The 16,777-nt window shown below is 39.3% G+C and overlaps 1 protein-coding gene across 4 annotated transcripts in view; it reads left to right on the top strand.

The window, feature by feature from the left end:
* NTRK2 (neurotrophic receptor tyrosine kinase 2) overlaps window positions 1-16,777 on the top strand; it is a 287,133-nt gene that overhangs the window by 214,415 nt on the left and 55,941 nt on the right. For all 4 annotated transcript variants that reach the window (XM_040355520.1, XM_040355522.1, XM_040355519.1 and 1 more), the window contains one exon: window positions 16,113-16,243. In XM_040355520.1, coding sequence (XP_040211454.1) covers window positions 16,113-16,243 — 131 coding nt within the window. The remainder of the gene's footprint in view (window positions 1-16,112; window positions 16,244-16,777) is intronic.

Raw genomic sequence — 16,777 nt, 5'->3', positions numbered from 1 at the left:
TCGATTGCGCTGATTGATTATTTCTCTGGTGACTATAGAAACTTGTGTGGCTCTTCAAGTGCCATGTATTCTTTAACAGTTGATGTGGGATGTCCTCTTGAACTTTGGGTGGCTTACAGATATGGCCATGGCTAGAATATAAATTTCAGACTGCTAAAATGAGTATAATGGTAGGTCAAATTAAATGTTGTATGGATACAAAGGCACTAATGATGCCAGTCTAATGGGTATATTGGTGCCATTTGTTTAAACACAAAGAAAATAATTAAGCAGGTAAACGGAACTTAACTATGGAAAACCTCCTACTCAAGTAGAATGACCTGTATTTCAATACGTCTCTTCTGCCTCATTAACACTTAACTGGTCAAGATCTTTTATCATTAAGAAAGTGAAAGGCAGTAAGGCAGGGCAATAGTTTATATTCTTGTCTCAGCTATGCACATGTTTCCTTTATATTTTCTTACTAGGTTCCTTTTAAAGTTCAAAATGATAGAATTCTGTATTTCTAGTCCTTTCCAATATATATATATATATATATATATATATATATATATATATATATATATATATATATATATATATATATCTTCTCTACTTGACTCTGGCACCAACAGTATATAGTGCAATTATCTGCATCAAAAGAAATCATTGGTGCGTGAATTGAATGAACAGATCAATTCACTAAAGCACTGCAATTTAGGCTCTGGTACAAATGATGTATTAGCATTATGTTTAGGCACCACAAAATTACTAGTTTTGGGGGTATACTAGGTTATGGGTTAAAGGGTATATAAACTCAAGAACAAAATGTAATATATTGCAGTTTACCAGTTCTTAGATCTTGTGGCTGCATTTGTTTTCTTTTTATTTATTTCACCAGGTGATCCAGCCAGTAACATACTTTTTGTACCAGGATAATTATGTACTGCATCTATGAATGTGCTATGTTAAAACCCTAGGATTGAAAAATCGAAGAAGGCAGGTGGGAAACATTCAGGTGAACAGTAACTGCATCCAATCAGCAGCTGCAGGTGCTGCATCTCCTTGAATATAATATCTGGCAGTGTCAATCCTTCCAGCTGTGCTAAACAGGCTAGTTTTGAAGTGATAGGTTATGGAGGTAAATTCATTTAGGGGGTCACCATAATAAGTTCTTTTTAAAAGCACCCCATGATTTCCACAGATTGTACATTACTATTTGGATACTGCCCTAACTATAATTATGTGTGTTTTTTTTTAAATCTATAAACAAATTACTTGATCTCGGAAGCAGGCTGGGGCTATCGCAGTTCTGGGCATCTTTTGTCTATTTGCGGGACTGGGAGCTGCTGGCTACCTTGCATGCACCTCCTGATCTTGCGCCCGCGTAGTAATGACACTTGCGCAGCGCAGTTTGTTGATTGCAAGTTGCCATAACTATGGTAGTGACGGTGGAAGTTCCCGCCCTGTTGTTATGTCAAACTGTCAATCAAAAAAGAATCAGGCAATTCCCTTGGACTCCTGGGATAGATGACGCCCATATTCCAGGAGTCTAAGGGAATCACCTGATGACGACATTTTCTAAGCCGCTGGGACCGGAAGTGCTACTGACACATAAAATGAAGCTATTCAGGCATAATAAAAAAATTGTACCATAGTTTCCGGTGTATAAGACGACCCTTTACACAAAAAAACGTCCAAAAAGAGGAGGGTCGTCTTATACTCTGGGTGCTGGATGTCAGCCCTCTGGATGCTCTGTGAATGTGCGGTAATACTCCATACATACAGTATACACCGCTGAGCCAATCCCAGCGAGCGATGTATTCTATTAATGAATACAGAGCCTGCTCGGATTGGAGGAATTTCTTTCGAATATCATCGGATTGTCTGTGTGGAATTCCCATAGAGAAAAAAACACTCATGCTCAGAATCAAATCGATGCATGCTCTGAAGCATTGAACTTCGTTTTTCTCGGCTCGTCGTAGTGTTTTACGTCAGCGCGTTTTGGACAGTCGGAATTTGGTCTGCGAGTGTGTATGCAAGACAGCTTGAACGGAATTCCGACTAAAAATTCCATCGGATTTTGTCCCATCAGAAATTCTGATCGTGTGTACAGGGCATTACTCTCCCGCTGCCCAGGCAGTTGAATGCTACTCTGATGCTGAGTAAGCTTAAAGCGGATGTGCCATGGGAACAAAATATTAAAAGTCAGCAGCTACAAATACTGCAGCTGCTGACTTTTAATATTAGGACACTTACCTGTCCTGGAGTCCAGCGCCGATCGCAGCAGAGCACGAGCGATCGCTCGTCACTCTGCTGCTCCCCCGCCATCCACGCTGAGGGAACCAGGAAGTGAAGCGCTGCGGCTTCACTGCCCGGTTCCCTACGGCGCATGCGCGAGTCGCGCTGCGCCCGCCGATTGGCTCACACGCTGTGTGCTGGGAGCCGAGTGTTCCCAGCACACAACGGGCGACAGACGGGATGTGACGGAATGCCCGTCTTTCGCCCGTATCGTGTGGCCGGAAGTGGGTGCAAATACCTGTCTTTAGACAGGTGTCTGCACCCCCCTCCCCCCTGAAAGGTGTCAAAAGTGACACCGGAGGGGGGGAGGGTTCCGATCAGCGGGACTCCACTTTAGGGTGGAGGACCGCTTTAAGTTCACATTAGTTCTTCTGCATAATCATGCATCTTTTGATGCAGTTTTGCAGCTCATTTATGTGTTGGTTTTGATGCGTTATTCTTTTTGATTTATTTTTTGTTTGACCAATAGCTAGCAATATCTGCTGTGACATTATTGTTGCTAGAAGCAGGAGAGTTCCTTCCTTAAGGAAGAGTTCTCTATGATAATAGTGCATCTTATAATGATAAACATTATCTGCTATTTTATTATAATTTTGTTATTTTATTATTAAATTATCAAGCATCGTTTTTCATAAAAAGAAACTAGACATTTTAACAAGGTAATATTTTTAAATGTATTACACATCTAAATTCAGTTTTTCCTTTGAAGCCTGCCCACATGTCATTTTTCTTTCTGACCTGCTCAAGACACTCATTAAAGACATTAAAAAAAAGGATGATATGCTTTTAATGCCTTTTATCATTTTGAAACTATTCTTTAAATACCATTTTTTACACCCAGGAATGTCTCCACCCTTGGAAAAGCTATACAGTCCATGTAGTCTGATTCTGGTTCTCTCTACACTTCTTTCCATCACATTTTTTATAATTACTTTAGATGTTATATAAAAATATGATAACTAAAAATAAGCATTTTATGCCCAAAATGAAGAGTCTTGAGAGGCATCAAGGCTAAGTCACAGATTTAAAATAGAGTGCAGTCTAGCTCTACAGAGTAAAGCACACAAGAAGAGGAATCCTTGATGATTTACTGTGACATCTATTGGGCTTTTATAGAACATAATACATATGTTTCTACCATCACTATAAAATTAATCGTTTCTAATTAGTCAGCTCTGCCAGCTTCCAGGTCCTTTCTCTGTTAGTACAATATGACAGTGTGGCTCTGTTGGATTTATAGGGCCACTAACTGGGATATAGTTGTTTTAAGAGCTGAATTGATTGGCCTAGAAGTAGTTCCACTCTGGCTGAAGCACATGCACTTAGCCCAAGGGAATGTACATGGAGATGAAGGGACTATGTAATAATTAAAGTTTCTAACATATGAATATCATTTTCCAGAGGGGCCGTACTGCTGAACAGGTGCATATATAAGTATGCCACGCACAGAGCAGCCAAAGCAAAGTTCTCTGCATTACCAAAACCAACTTGACTCATTCATTGAGTATAACCGATGTGATATTTCTAAACTGAAGGGTGATGCATACTTATTGACAAAAGTCATAAATCCAGGCACAATTTTGTTGCCTAACTTCTTAGGATTATTATAAGCAGTACAAACTTGCCTGTTTATAAAATTCTTACCATGTTAAATCATTGGCAACTATTGTGTTGAAAACTGAATTTCACTGCTACAAGTAGTATTTTGAAGCTTACCATGCACAATTACTGTACTTGTGCTTACCACATACTTGGCTTGCACAGAAGCATGTAATATAATGTTATGTGATCTTAGAGGATACATTCTAGGGGCAGCATACCCCTCAACATTTCAATCTGAAAAAAAAAATCCCATTCTGAATTACCCCGGTACCTAGTTTGCATTACCGTATTTATCGCGGTATAACGCGCTCCCGCGTATACCGCGCACCCCTAAAGTTGCACCCGAAATTCCTGTAAAAAAAATGTTATTTGATTTTATTACTTACAGTTTTGGTGTCTTCCCAGCGTCCATCGTCCGGTCCGGCGTCCATCTGCGGCCTCGATGGTGTCCTCCCGGCTTCTTCAGCGCGCGCCTCAAGTCGAGTCCCCGCTTCCCGCGCTCAGTTCGAACGCCTCCGCCGACATATACCGAGTGCAGTACACTCGGGTACATTCGGCAAGGCTCGGCTTAGCTCGCGCTCACGCTCTGTGACGTTTATGCATGAGCACGAGCGAAGCCGAGCCTGGCCGAATGTACCCGAGTGTACTGCACTCGGTATATGTCGGCGCAGGTTTCAAACTGAGCGCGGGAAGCGGCTATCCGCGTATATCGCGCACCCATGATTTTCCCCTTATTTTAAGGGGAAAATAGTGCGCGATATACGCCGATAAATACGGTATATACCATTATCTAATTTTCTGGAATATATCCTAGAGGCAGCATGCCCTTCAACCTTTCAAAGTGAAAAAATCCAATTCTGTTCCAGCCCTGTACCTAGTTTGTTTTATATATCTTTTTTTTTTTTTCATAAAAGGGTTTTATATATCATGATGTAATTTTACCCCTCAACATTTCAAACGGAAAAAAAAAGAATACCATTCTGATTCACCCTGGTAGCTAGTTTGCATTATATACCATTATCTAATTTTCTAGTATATATCCTATAGGCAGCATACCCTTCAACATTTCAAAGTGACAAAATCCTATTCTGATCCAGCCGTGTACCTAGTTTGTTTTATATGCTTTTATGCAATCTTATATGGTACATCCTAGGGCAGTGATGGCAAACCTTTGCACCCCAGATGTTTTGGAACTACATTTCCCATGATGTTCATGTACTCTGCAGTTTAGTTGGTTCACCATCACTATCGCCATCACTATCCTAGGGACAGCATAATCCTCAACATTTCAAATTGAAAATGGAAAAAATCCAATTCTTAACCAGCCTGGTACCTAGTTTGCTTTATATACCATTATGTAATCTCATAGAGTACATCCTAGGGGCAGCATACAACTTAACCTTTCAAACTAAAAAAAATCCCATTCTGATCCATCCTAGTACCTAGTTTGTTTATATTTTGTACTTGATTTGGGCATGGGACACATATATGAAACTATATTACTATAATCACCTGGGGTTTGCCGAAGAAACACTGTCCCTGCAAAAACAAAGACATAATAAAGATATAAGGGACAATTCGCAAAAGCTTCACTGTGTGTTAGTTTTATAATCGTTATGGGAATGTTGCATTAGCTAATTCACAAAAGTGGTTACTTTTGGTTACCAGTTAAGACATCATTTGCAAGATGAGCACTATTTTATCAAACCATGTGGTATCTTATAACTTGTTTCCATAAAATGTCTGTAAAAGGTAACACAAGATTTATTGGAGAAACACAGTAGATCATTCTTAACCCCCCTGGCGGTATTCCCGAGCGTGACTCGGGTGGATTTTTTGTGCTAAAATCGGTATCCCCGAGTCACGCTCGGGGTAGCTATGCAGAGCCTGCAGCGCACGCTGGCTTACCTTGTTCCTGGATCCAGCGATGCCACCGCGCTGTGTGAGCGAGCGGGACCTCGCTCGATTCACACAGTGTCCCCGTGTCCCGTCGATCTCCGTTCCCTGCGACGTTATGACGCACAGGGTCAGAGATCAGCGCCAAATTCAAAAAAGTAAACAAACACTATACATACAGTATACTGTAATGTTATAGATTACAGTACTGTATGTAAAAAATACACACCCCCCTTGTCCCTAGTGTTCTGTCCAGTGCCCTACATGTTCTTTTATATAATAAAAACGGTTCTTTCTCCCTGCAAACTGTAGATTGTCCATAGCAACCAAAAGTTTTCCTTTATGTCAAAAATGGTTTTAGATCAGCTAGAAAACAGCGATAATAAATTATAATCACTTGCAGAATTGTGCGATAGCGATTTGTGGGGAAATTCGTCATAAAAAAATAATAATAATGACAGCAACTGAGCAAATTTCAGTGATTTTGAGTTGATTACATTATTGAATATTTTTTATTATAATTATATTATTATTTGTTATAATTATTTATAATTATTTATTATATTATAATTTATAATTTTGTTTTTAAAAAAATTTCATACCCGGGATGCCTATTAGACTCTTGTTTGGTCAGATTTAAGTGAGTTATTCCTAAGAATTACAGGCCTACAGTATAAAACGCCAAATTTCCTTGCAAATAATGGTACCGCTTTCAGCACCTTTTTTCAGAAATAATCATACCGCCAGGGAGGTTAAAACAGAAGGTAATTGATTGGCTGACTCCCATTACAGATTAAAAAATAAGGGGTTTATTTCAAATTTTAGGGTAGTTGGAGGAGCCGTGCAAAGCATTTCTTTATGCCCCTTTGATACATCCATTTGGTTTATAGTGATATTATAGAGCTTTTGTTTCCAAACTGGGAGAGGCAGGAGGCCTTTTGGTTTCTTTTAGCCCACCTTATTATAAGGTGTCTAGTTAACAATATTGGAGAAAAATTGTGAGGGGTCTACTGAGAAGAGCAGAAAATAAAGTAACTTACGGTGGTAAGAGATACAGATTCATGTAACAACTTACAGATTCATAAGACATAGGCTTTATATAGTTAAATAAATGTTCCATAATAAAAAATAAAGAAAATACAGATAAAATAGCAATTAAAATAAAACAATGGAAAAATGTAAGTGAAATTCTAGACTTGATTTATCTAAGCTTAAAACGGCTCCCATCTCCCTTCTCACTCCTATTCGAACTACCCTGTAGAAGGAAGAGGCATATACTTACCTATTTACAGATCGGGTCACATGATCTCCCCAGCAGCCAGCTTAGGGGGAGAGCGCCCGACAGGGGATGGAGTGCCTGGGCAGTGATGTCACCAATAGGCTTACTGTTTTCATCCGTCCCTCCTCTCCCCTGAAGCCGACAACTGGGAGCTGATCACATGACCGGACTAAAATACCCTGAGATTAGGTAAGTAAAAGCATCTTCCTACTACAGGGTAGTTAAAATAGGAGCAGTTTTTAACTTAGTTAGATATAGACTGGAATTCCACTTTAAGAATTGTGCACTTGCCAATGAAGAGCTATAACTGCTGACTAGTACTAAGGCAGGAATGGCATTTCTGTTTTTTTTTAAGTTTAAATCCCTGTATAGTAAATATGTCACTGCAAAAAAATTAACTCAATAACAACCTGTAAGAGAAGAAGGAAAGTACTTACCAAAGGACATTCTGAGAAAGTGGCTGGTGGGAGGGACCACAGCGTCTAGCAGAGAAAAGCTAGCTGACACTCAAAAGTGGCGACTGGCAGTGGCACCCGTGGCTTTTCAAAAGATTTTACTTACCAACCATTGGAAAGGTGATTTTTTAATGTTTAATTTTACAGGCTGGTAAGGATTTCCTTTTTTCTTATAGTGGCAGGGTCACAGTTTAACCATAGATATAGACCCGTAATGTCATAGATAATGAAACAACACAGAGACCAAATTATTGTGTTTAGTTCTGCTACTTTTATTGTGGTAAACAGTTTCCTTTCAATCAACCACTGATTATTTTAAACTGTTCTTTTAATGTTTATAGATAAAAACATGCAGTTTATATTTCTGAGATTATACAGAACATATTTCTGTGACAGGATGCATTCTGCAGGATAATGGGTTTGTGGTTGAAGTAGCAGTATTGTTCAAAGGAATCTACTTTTTTGTGCTGATGTGAAACATGTTTCTTAATTATGATACCACATCCATTTTGAAAGATACAATAAAAAATCTTATATAATGCTAAAATGTAGACCTTAACTAATTTGATGTAAAGTAGACCAGATGGAATAATAGACAGTTTTTACTACGTTGTGCAAATGTCCAACAAGTCATGTCATTAGGCCAACTTTTGTTTTGGGTAAACAGTTCTATTCTATTTTGCCAATGCCATAGGTTGGACGAAAGTTTGTGCAGCATTACTGTCATTCATGATATCCCTTCTAGTTCCTTATTTTTATAATGTTAGTAATTCATTGCAGATGTTAAGATGTATCAGAAATATCACTTGCCCTTTCAAACTGTTCAGAAATGTTTCCTGTGGTATAGGCAGGCTTACCTCCTGACTCCTCTGAAAGTTCCCATTAACTTAAAGCGGGAGTTCAGCAGGTGGGAGAATGGATGGACAGCCACACTCCAAAAAGTCTTGTTGAAAAAAGACGTGCTCTTTATTGTAAAAAGGAAAAAATGCACAGCACACAACAGCATACAGTGGGATAGACAGTTGACGCGTTTCGCATTAACAACTAATGCTTAGTCATAGCTGAAAGCGGGAGTTCACCCAGAATTTTTTTTTAACATTAGATTGAGGGTCGTTTTGTGAAGGGGAATCGGGTAGTTTTTTTAAAACCGAAGCAGTACTTACCGTTTTAGAGAGCGATCTTCTCCGCCGCTTCCGGGTATGGTCTTCGGGACTGGGCGTTCCTATTTGATTGACAGTCTTCTGACAGGCTTCCGACGGTTGCATACATCGCGCCACGAGTAGCTGAAAGAAGCCGAATGTCGGTGCGGCTCTATACGGCGCCTGCGCACCGACGTTCGGAAAATCGTGACGCGATAGATGCGACCGTCGGAAGCCTGTCGGAAGACTGTCAATCAAGTAGGAATGCCCAGTCCCGCAGCCCATACCCGGAAGCGGCGGAGAAGATCGCTCTCTAAAACGGTAAGTACTGCTTCGATTTTAAAAAAACTACCCGATTCCCCTTGACAAAATGAGCCTCAATCTAATGTTAAAAATGTACATTTCCGGGTGAACCTCCACTTTAAGATATGAGTTTTCTTCAATATAAACGTACATCTTAAGCCTCATACACACGATCGGATTTCCCGACGGGAATTGTGTGATGACAGGCTTTTGGTGTAAAATCCGACCGTTTGTATGCTCCATCAGACAGTTGCTGTCAGATTTTCTGCTGACAAATGTTGGATGGCAGGCCTTAAAATTTTCCACGGACAGCGGTCCGATTTTCCGAGCGTGTGTACAAATGTACAAAGTACAAACACGCATGCTCAGAAGCAATGCTTACCAAACACAACATTAGCAGAAGGTGCCCAAATGGTGGCTCTAAAGAGCTGAAAAAACACGTAGTACGCAACTACATTTGTGTTTGTTGACTGACAATTGTGTGCTGTTTGTTTGCAAGACAAGTTCCTGGTCAACGCCCTTCGGACAAAAGTCTGATGCTTTGTCTGAGGAAAATCCAATCGTGTACGTGTTTTTAGAAGTGCAGATGCTTGGAATCCTCCCTTCTCAAGCAAAGAGTCTACAGGGTGCTAAAAAAACAAAACAAAAAAGAAACCATTGGTATGCACAGAAGAAGTAAAAACACTCTGCTAATGAAAAAAGTACTAGGAAAAATTACCAAGATTAGTGTTACTAACGTACATTTATGGAAACAAGCTTGTATTCATACTCTTAATGCCTTTGTTTCTCCTTTCAGTAATTAAATAGGTACATATTATTTTTGGGACAAACCCCCAAAATTTATTTTTAGAACTTAAGTATTATTTTTAATCAAAACTCCCCAAAATTGCTTTTAGCCAATACTTTTTTGGGGAATAAAGTAGGAAAAGGTTAAAAACCCTTGTTGGCTTATTATTGGCTGTCTGTGTCCTGTTTCGAAGATTTCCCTCCACTTCCAGTCCCAGAGACACAAGAAGACGTGAGAAGAAATATCTAAAAAATTAAGGAATTTACCCTCTTAGACAGTTGTTATGGTTGCTTATTGTCCAAAACTTAGAAAATTTCACAAATTAAAAAAATGCTAGTAAACAGCATTATTGTGCAGAATATATATACTCCACAAATACACAGGCTGCAAAAGAACGCTCTTGATGTATATTCCTGGCACATGTTGAGTGTTGGCTTTAATTAAGTTTAATACTTTAATTAAGTTTAATTTAGAACTGCTGTAGGCTAGTCTACACTAGATTTAGCCCTCTGAAGAACAATCTGTGGTGGATTGCTTGTTAGTGTAATATAGCCTAGAGCAGTTGCTAACTGAATTATTGAACTTTGGGCAACACTCATGACACATGTGCACATGTACCAGGATTATGCAACAAGCATTTAGAGGCCTCTGTGTTTGGGGACAGTTGCCGTGTGGCCCTATTCAGGTTATTGACTTGTGTTCGACAGACAGCAGGGGGGGGGGGGGCAAAAACAAGGCTCAACCACACATACTGTAATTCTATGTGTGAATCTTGGATGAAAGTTGTCAAAATGCTAATTGAAAATATTGATGAACAGATCCCCTTAACATGTATCTAAAGCCAACACTTTTTTTGTTTTTGTTTTGGATAGAGTGTTAGTGGCGGTTCACACTACCGCAACTTGGGATCCGACTTGTGTCGCCCCAAGTCGCCCCAAGTTGCGCGACATGAGAAATTCAATTGAAGTGAATGAGACCCGACTTCAGAAAAGGTTCCCGTACTACTTCAAGGCGACTTGTAGGCAACTTGTAGGCAACTTGTACGCATTGATTTCAATGGGAAATGCCTCCAAAATCGGATCACTGTCTTAACTGAAGCAACTTTACAGGAGGTGAAAATAATTTTCTCAGGCAAACCCCTCCCTTCCACAGAGCTGATTATTGTTTGATTGGCCACTGGCAAAGTTGCTTGTCCTGGAGGCGACTTGAAGTTGCCTCTAAGTTGCCTCTAAGTTGCCTCCAAGTTGCCTCCAAGTTGCTTTGAAGTTGCCTCAAGTTGCCTCACAAAGTCGTGCCGACTTTCATGTCGCTGTAGTGTGAACTGGCACGGAAAGAGTTAGAACTCCTCTCAGGTTTTTATTACTGTCTGCATTAGGGAGATACACCCTCTGTATTTGTCCTGGTTGCCCTGGTTACTAGGGCTGAAAGTAACACATGGGCATCTGTTTTTATTTTATTTTTAATGTACAAGATCCTGCATGAAAAGTCATTTGTACTGAAATTCAACATGCATGGACAAACACCCGATATGTTTATATGGCCTGAGATGTGCCACCACTGCTCAGTGCCATCATAAACAATAATTAGCGGGTGGCATTCCAAATGACTGAAGGCCTTGAGTCACTCTGTGCCACTGCCACATGATTGATTAATTTATCAATGAGGTGCTGATTACACACCATGCCTTCAATCATTTCCTGCATTCTCCTCCACATGAATGGCTCATACAGGGCAAACATGTAAACATCAATAGTGAGTAAAAAGAAGCATTGGTACCACTAGCTACACATTGTTGATATTTACATGTCAGAACTAAGCAGCGGTACAATAATGCCCATGTACAAGGATGCATCTAAACTTTTAATGCAGTTCATATGCAGGACTGTGGATGCAAATTATTTTTCTTTCATATGAAGATGAATGCAGCTCCAGATTAGGGGTTAATTGCATATCATCCAGCTGCAATAAAGTCCATAGCAAAATGTACGCATTACAGATCTGAACAAAATGTATTTTATGCCTGTATGAAAATCTTCCAATGGGACCACTTGTTCTGAGGAGAATCATTTAAAAAAAGATTTCCTCCCTCTAACTTCCCCTTGTGTCCACAGGACAAGAAATGAAAGGAAGTCTTCTTAAAAGAAAAGCATGGGATTTTAAGAAGGTGGATGCAGCATCTGTTCCCCGCAGGCTCTAAGACTGAGAACTGAATGATCAAATACCGCCAATCGCTCTGTTCTCAGGGCTCCCTGAGCAGAGAGCTGGTGACTGTCACCGCTGTCTGCTCTGCCCCTCCAGCGCTCACTGGAGCTCTGGGCTGTGGAGGGGGCGGGAGCAGCCAGTTCAGGCTCTCAGCGGTTCAGGCTGAGAGGCTGATCCGGGTGCCATGTGGGTGGATCCCGAACATATGGTCAGGATCTTTCCCGAGCCTTGACCAACTCTGTGACGTCAGCTGAAAACATCTTCTGAAAACGGGTCACAGGAGTGCAGAACGAACTGCACTCCTGTGATCCATAGGAATCACAAATGAGCTTTGGCTGTACTTCTCCCTTAATGGGAGAAGGAAGACCAGAAAAAAATGACTGGGGATTCAACCTCTTCTTTTCTGTCCAAATTGAAAAAAAAAAGTTATCCTTAGGAAATACTCTAAGATTGTTTGTTTGGATACTTAAAAAAAAAAAACGTATTTGGTGTAAGCTCCCTAGGTCAATAATATGTTTAAATTGTCTGCAATGACGTGAAGCCAGCACAATTGATCATCCTAAAAGGGGTCTGTCAAAGCTGTGTATCTATTTCAGCTCTATAGTCTGTTTGGAATGACATGAATACTGCAAGTGGTGCTAGTTCCAGGACAGGCTTGTTGTCACCTTAGACAATGCTTTCCAGGTGTTACCTGACTCAGAACTATGGTAAAAGAATTTTCGGCCTCCTGCACTGAGTGAGAAGCTCAGTAGTACTTTATACATAAAGTAAAACTAAAGGCAGCATTTTTGTTTTCATTTTGGATAGAGTAAGGGAGGGTTATAACCTCTGTAGTTTTTTTTTGTAATCTCTGTCCCATTGGGGAGATTTTTCCTTCACTCACTGTCCCATAGCTACAACTGTAACTAAGAGGAAATGCCTAAAAAGGTGAGTAATCCCTGGTTGCCATCGGGGTCACCAAAAGTCCCCACTGGAAGATTTCCCCTCTATTACTGTTCAGGTGACAACCCAAGATTTGCAATTTTCGATCATTTTCCGGTATAATTGTAAACAGTAAAAATAGGTAGGGTGAATCTCTCTAACGAGGGGTACAGACAGCAATACAAACCTGACAGGAGTTCTAACCCTTCTCCATTTTAACCAAGACTAAAAAAAAGTTGTGCCTTTAGTTATACTTTAAACTTTAATAAGTTTTCTTTTTTTTCCTTTTCACAGAAACTGTAAAAAATCATGGTATATTTAGTTATTTAACTTTGTTCTAGAAGTACTTTGCAGGGTTCCCGATATTATTCTTTCCTTGTTGCCAGAACCTCAGTCATGTTTTTCCATATAATAAACAAGTAATCAGTCAGAAATATTCTGTATTTTCTTAAACACCATAGAACACACTGTGATTGCTGCATTGGATGGGCTGTACTATTCTAAGAACTATTATGAGTGATTAGGATATTTGTTATAGATGTTATCGTGCCATGTCTAACAAGCGTTTCAGTGAACCTTAAAATACATTCAGGATACTTCATCAAAATATTTCTAAATTTGGCACCCCCATCTACTCAACAAGTTTTCCACAAGTTCAGATTAGCTTTTTCTATTTATACTACATTCTGGCTGGATTGTACGCATGGCTAGAAAACCCAGGCATTTCTAAACAGGGCAGATCAGCTTTTCAAGTATACCACGTGAGATTAATGGCAGAGAAAAAGATCGCCTTAATCTTAAATGAGGCTATTATCAAATACAAAATTCAGGTGTGACCATGGTAAACAATTGTCTTTCCTATTATTTATTGACAATTTTCAGGTACATTATGTGTTGCAAGCCAGCTTCACTCACTTCATTAAATTTAATTAAGTTTCCAATAGAGAATTTGTTAACAGGCATGTAGGTGTTCAGTTACAGTAGTATATAAGGTTGACCTTTCATCCAAAAATGGAAAGCATACCATTTCGACAAGTACATGGGAAAGCGACATGCTGATAATGTCACATACAACTTTCTTAATAACTTTCTTGAATCCTGGGACAAGAGCTGTAATGTAAATTGCATGTGACCATTGATGGCCAGTCAAGAGCCTTGGGACATTTCTGCGATGTTAAGTAAGGTTGTTATTCTGTGACAGCAAGTTAGCTTTGCTCTTATGTGTATATCTGCCAATGATACCAAAATGGCAGCTTCTTGCACATACATTCATTTATTACTAGACAACATTCTAGTTCTGAGACAGTGTAATTAAACCCATTCAAGTTGACTTCACTTAATCTCACTAACTTGGATCTAGTATAATACCCAAGAGTCAACTTCCATCAGAGACTTTTCACAGAAGCGTTTCTCTTGAATACAGAATTTCTTTAAAAGTATTTATCGATCTACCGGTAATTGTTATATTTATTACTAATATTATGTATAAATCAATCAAACATCATTCTTTTTTTTATATAAATTCATTGTTTGTATTGTAAAAAAGGTACAATGCAAAAAAAATTGATCAAAGTTCTGAACAAAAAGTATCATAGTGATACAAAACTAGTGATACAATAGTGATTGTATAAAAGTCTTGCAGAAAAACAAATCTCAACAAGGAGCATTACAGATTTGTAATACATAACTTAGTGAAGAACTTTTCAGGTTTACCCAGAAATCAGGAGTAGGGAGTGTTAAAAACCCAGGTGGTCCAGGAGAGGGGGAAAGAGGAAAAAAGGATTTGAGCTGATACTTAAGGAAATCAGAAGAGATCCAAGTAATGATTAAGGATAAAATGAAAAGCTTGATAGATATCCATCCCTCTGAAAGTTAGATTATGGATTGTGAGTACCTGGGGAAAAGGCACTGTTCCCTGAGATGGGAGTTAGAGGAGACAGAGTTGAAGACAGATCCGATATACCGAATAACTTTTTGGCTTCAGTCCAAGTGAAAAACAAGGTTGGGTGAGATTTAAAATTCTGTGAATACGGTAGATTACACCACAGCATGGTATGTACAGTAGAGGAATATAAATTAAGAATTGCTCAATAGCGATCCACAATCTGCTTTTTCTGTGCCTGCACTAGTCTATAAGTGGACTCAAATGAGAGACAACATATTACAGCGTGATGTCAGGGACAGATAGTCCCTCTTCAGTTTTTGAATGTTGTAGGATTGCATTTTTCATCATGGGGGGGAGGGGGGGTTATAAGCTCAACTGAAATTGGAAATAAGAGGTTGGATAGCTTTGAGAAAGAGGTTGGGAACTGAGATAGGTAGGGTCTGGATCAGGTAGAGAAGCCAAGTCAGGATGGTCTGTGTGATGCAATTGCCTATATGTCTCAGTTTAATTCTCCCTGCTAATTTAATGCTGTGGGTTAGAGGTAACAGGTGTTTTCATGTGTGACTCATCTCTCTCTGTAAAGACTGTTCATATGTTAAATAAGGCTAGCTTTTGAAAGGCCTTTAATTGTGTGACAACGCTGTCTACAACCTAGTGATGCTCAGAGGTGTTAATAGGTGTCAAACTGGATGCAGACGAAACGTCTGCCTAGGAAACTCAAGTGTGTGAAGGTGGTTTATTGTTATGCTGTTTAAGGAATGTGCAGTGATTAGACATGTTAATTGTCGGTCGGTGCCGACCTGTCTAGAATGTTTTAGTAATTAGCCTTAGTGTGTGATTAGGGGGGGTGGAGATTTCATTGTTGCTTGAATGTCTTGGACTGTATAAAAAGCTGAGAAGAAAACCATTAAAGTGTGTTGTTCCAGCAGTAAGCTTGGCATGTGTGGCTTATTGGGGCGACTCCAGGAATATTCCCCCTTGTGGAATATTGGGTGATTATCTTTATGGGAAGAAGGGATGACTTTGACGGGGATATCATTCTAATACCGTCACAGTCTGTCTGATTATACTGCACCTACCAGTCCAGGAAAAGATAACCCTGGTCCAGACCTGAAGATCCTGTTTTATTGTTTTGTTACATTTTTTCATTTTAATTGTATAAGTGAATGTATACCTAGAGGCAATATCATTTTTTTTTTTTAGCTTTTATTTAATAATAGTAAATGTTTAGGTAGAATTTTAATGAGTATTTAAAATAACATTTGTATTGCAAAGTTAGATTAGAATTTAGAGGTGTTGCAGTCTCCATTTTTATATTTTTATTAAAAAATCACTATAATGTTGATGCTGTTTTTTTTAACAGTTGTTCAACACATAAAGAGGCACAACATCGTCCTGAAGAGAGAACTGGGAGAAGGAGCGTTTGGCAAAGTGTTTCTTGCAGAATGTTATAACTTGTACCCAGAGCAGGATAAAATCCTTGTGGCAGTAAAGGTAACATTTCTATTGTATTTTCCTGTCTATTTAGCTACACACAATAAAAATGGTTGTACCAAGGGGAAAAAGAAAAAAAAAGAGCTAAGCACAGATGATAGTGTCACTGATCCTGTTGTGGGGATTGACCCACTCCAAAAAGCACTACACACAGACTTTTTTGGAGTGGATTATTCTCTAAGATCCTGTTATAGAGGACAATCATTTGCTTTAAAGTATATGCTAAACCAGTTTAAAATGCTTTAGTCTTTGAGCAGCTCTGCCTGAACCCATGGACCATGCAGAGATTCACAAAGACTACCTGGCTATAACATGTTAGTGTTCAGTTAAAGTTGCCATCAGTGGTACGAGGTATACAATTAAACACAGTGGGGGTGATTAAAGGCCACCTGCCATTGACCACCACTGTTAAAGTGGAATTAAACTGCTGTTTCAAAAAAACACAGACAGATAAGATTTTAATAACAGAAGATACCAGTACACTACACTTAATGCACAGCTCTGTGTACATACAGTACCTGGCATGATTCGTTG

The sequence above is a fragment of the Rana temporaria genome, chromosome 1 (genome assembly GCF_905171775.1).
Source record: "Rana temporaria chromosome 1, aRanTem1.1, whole genome shotgun sequence".
NCBI classification, from domain to species: domain Eukaryota; kingdom Metazoa; phylum Chordata; class Amphibia; order Anura; family Ranidae; genus Rana; species Rana temporaria.
Note: the sequence above shows the minus strand (reverse complement) of the source record. Positions and strands in the feature narration are given on the sequence as shown.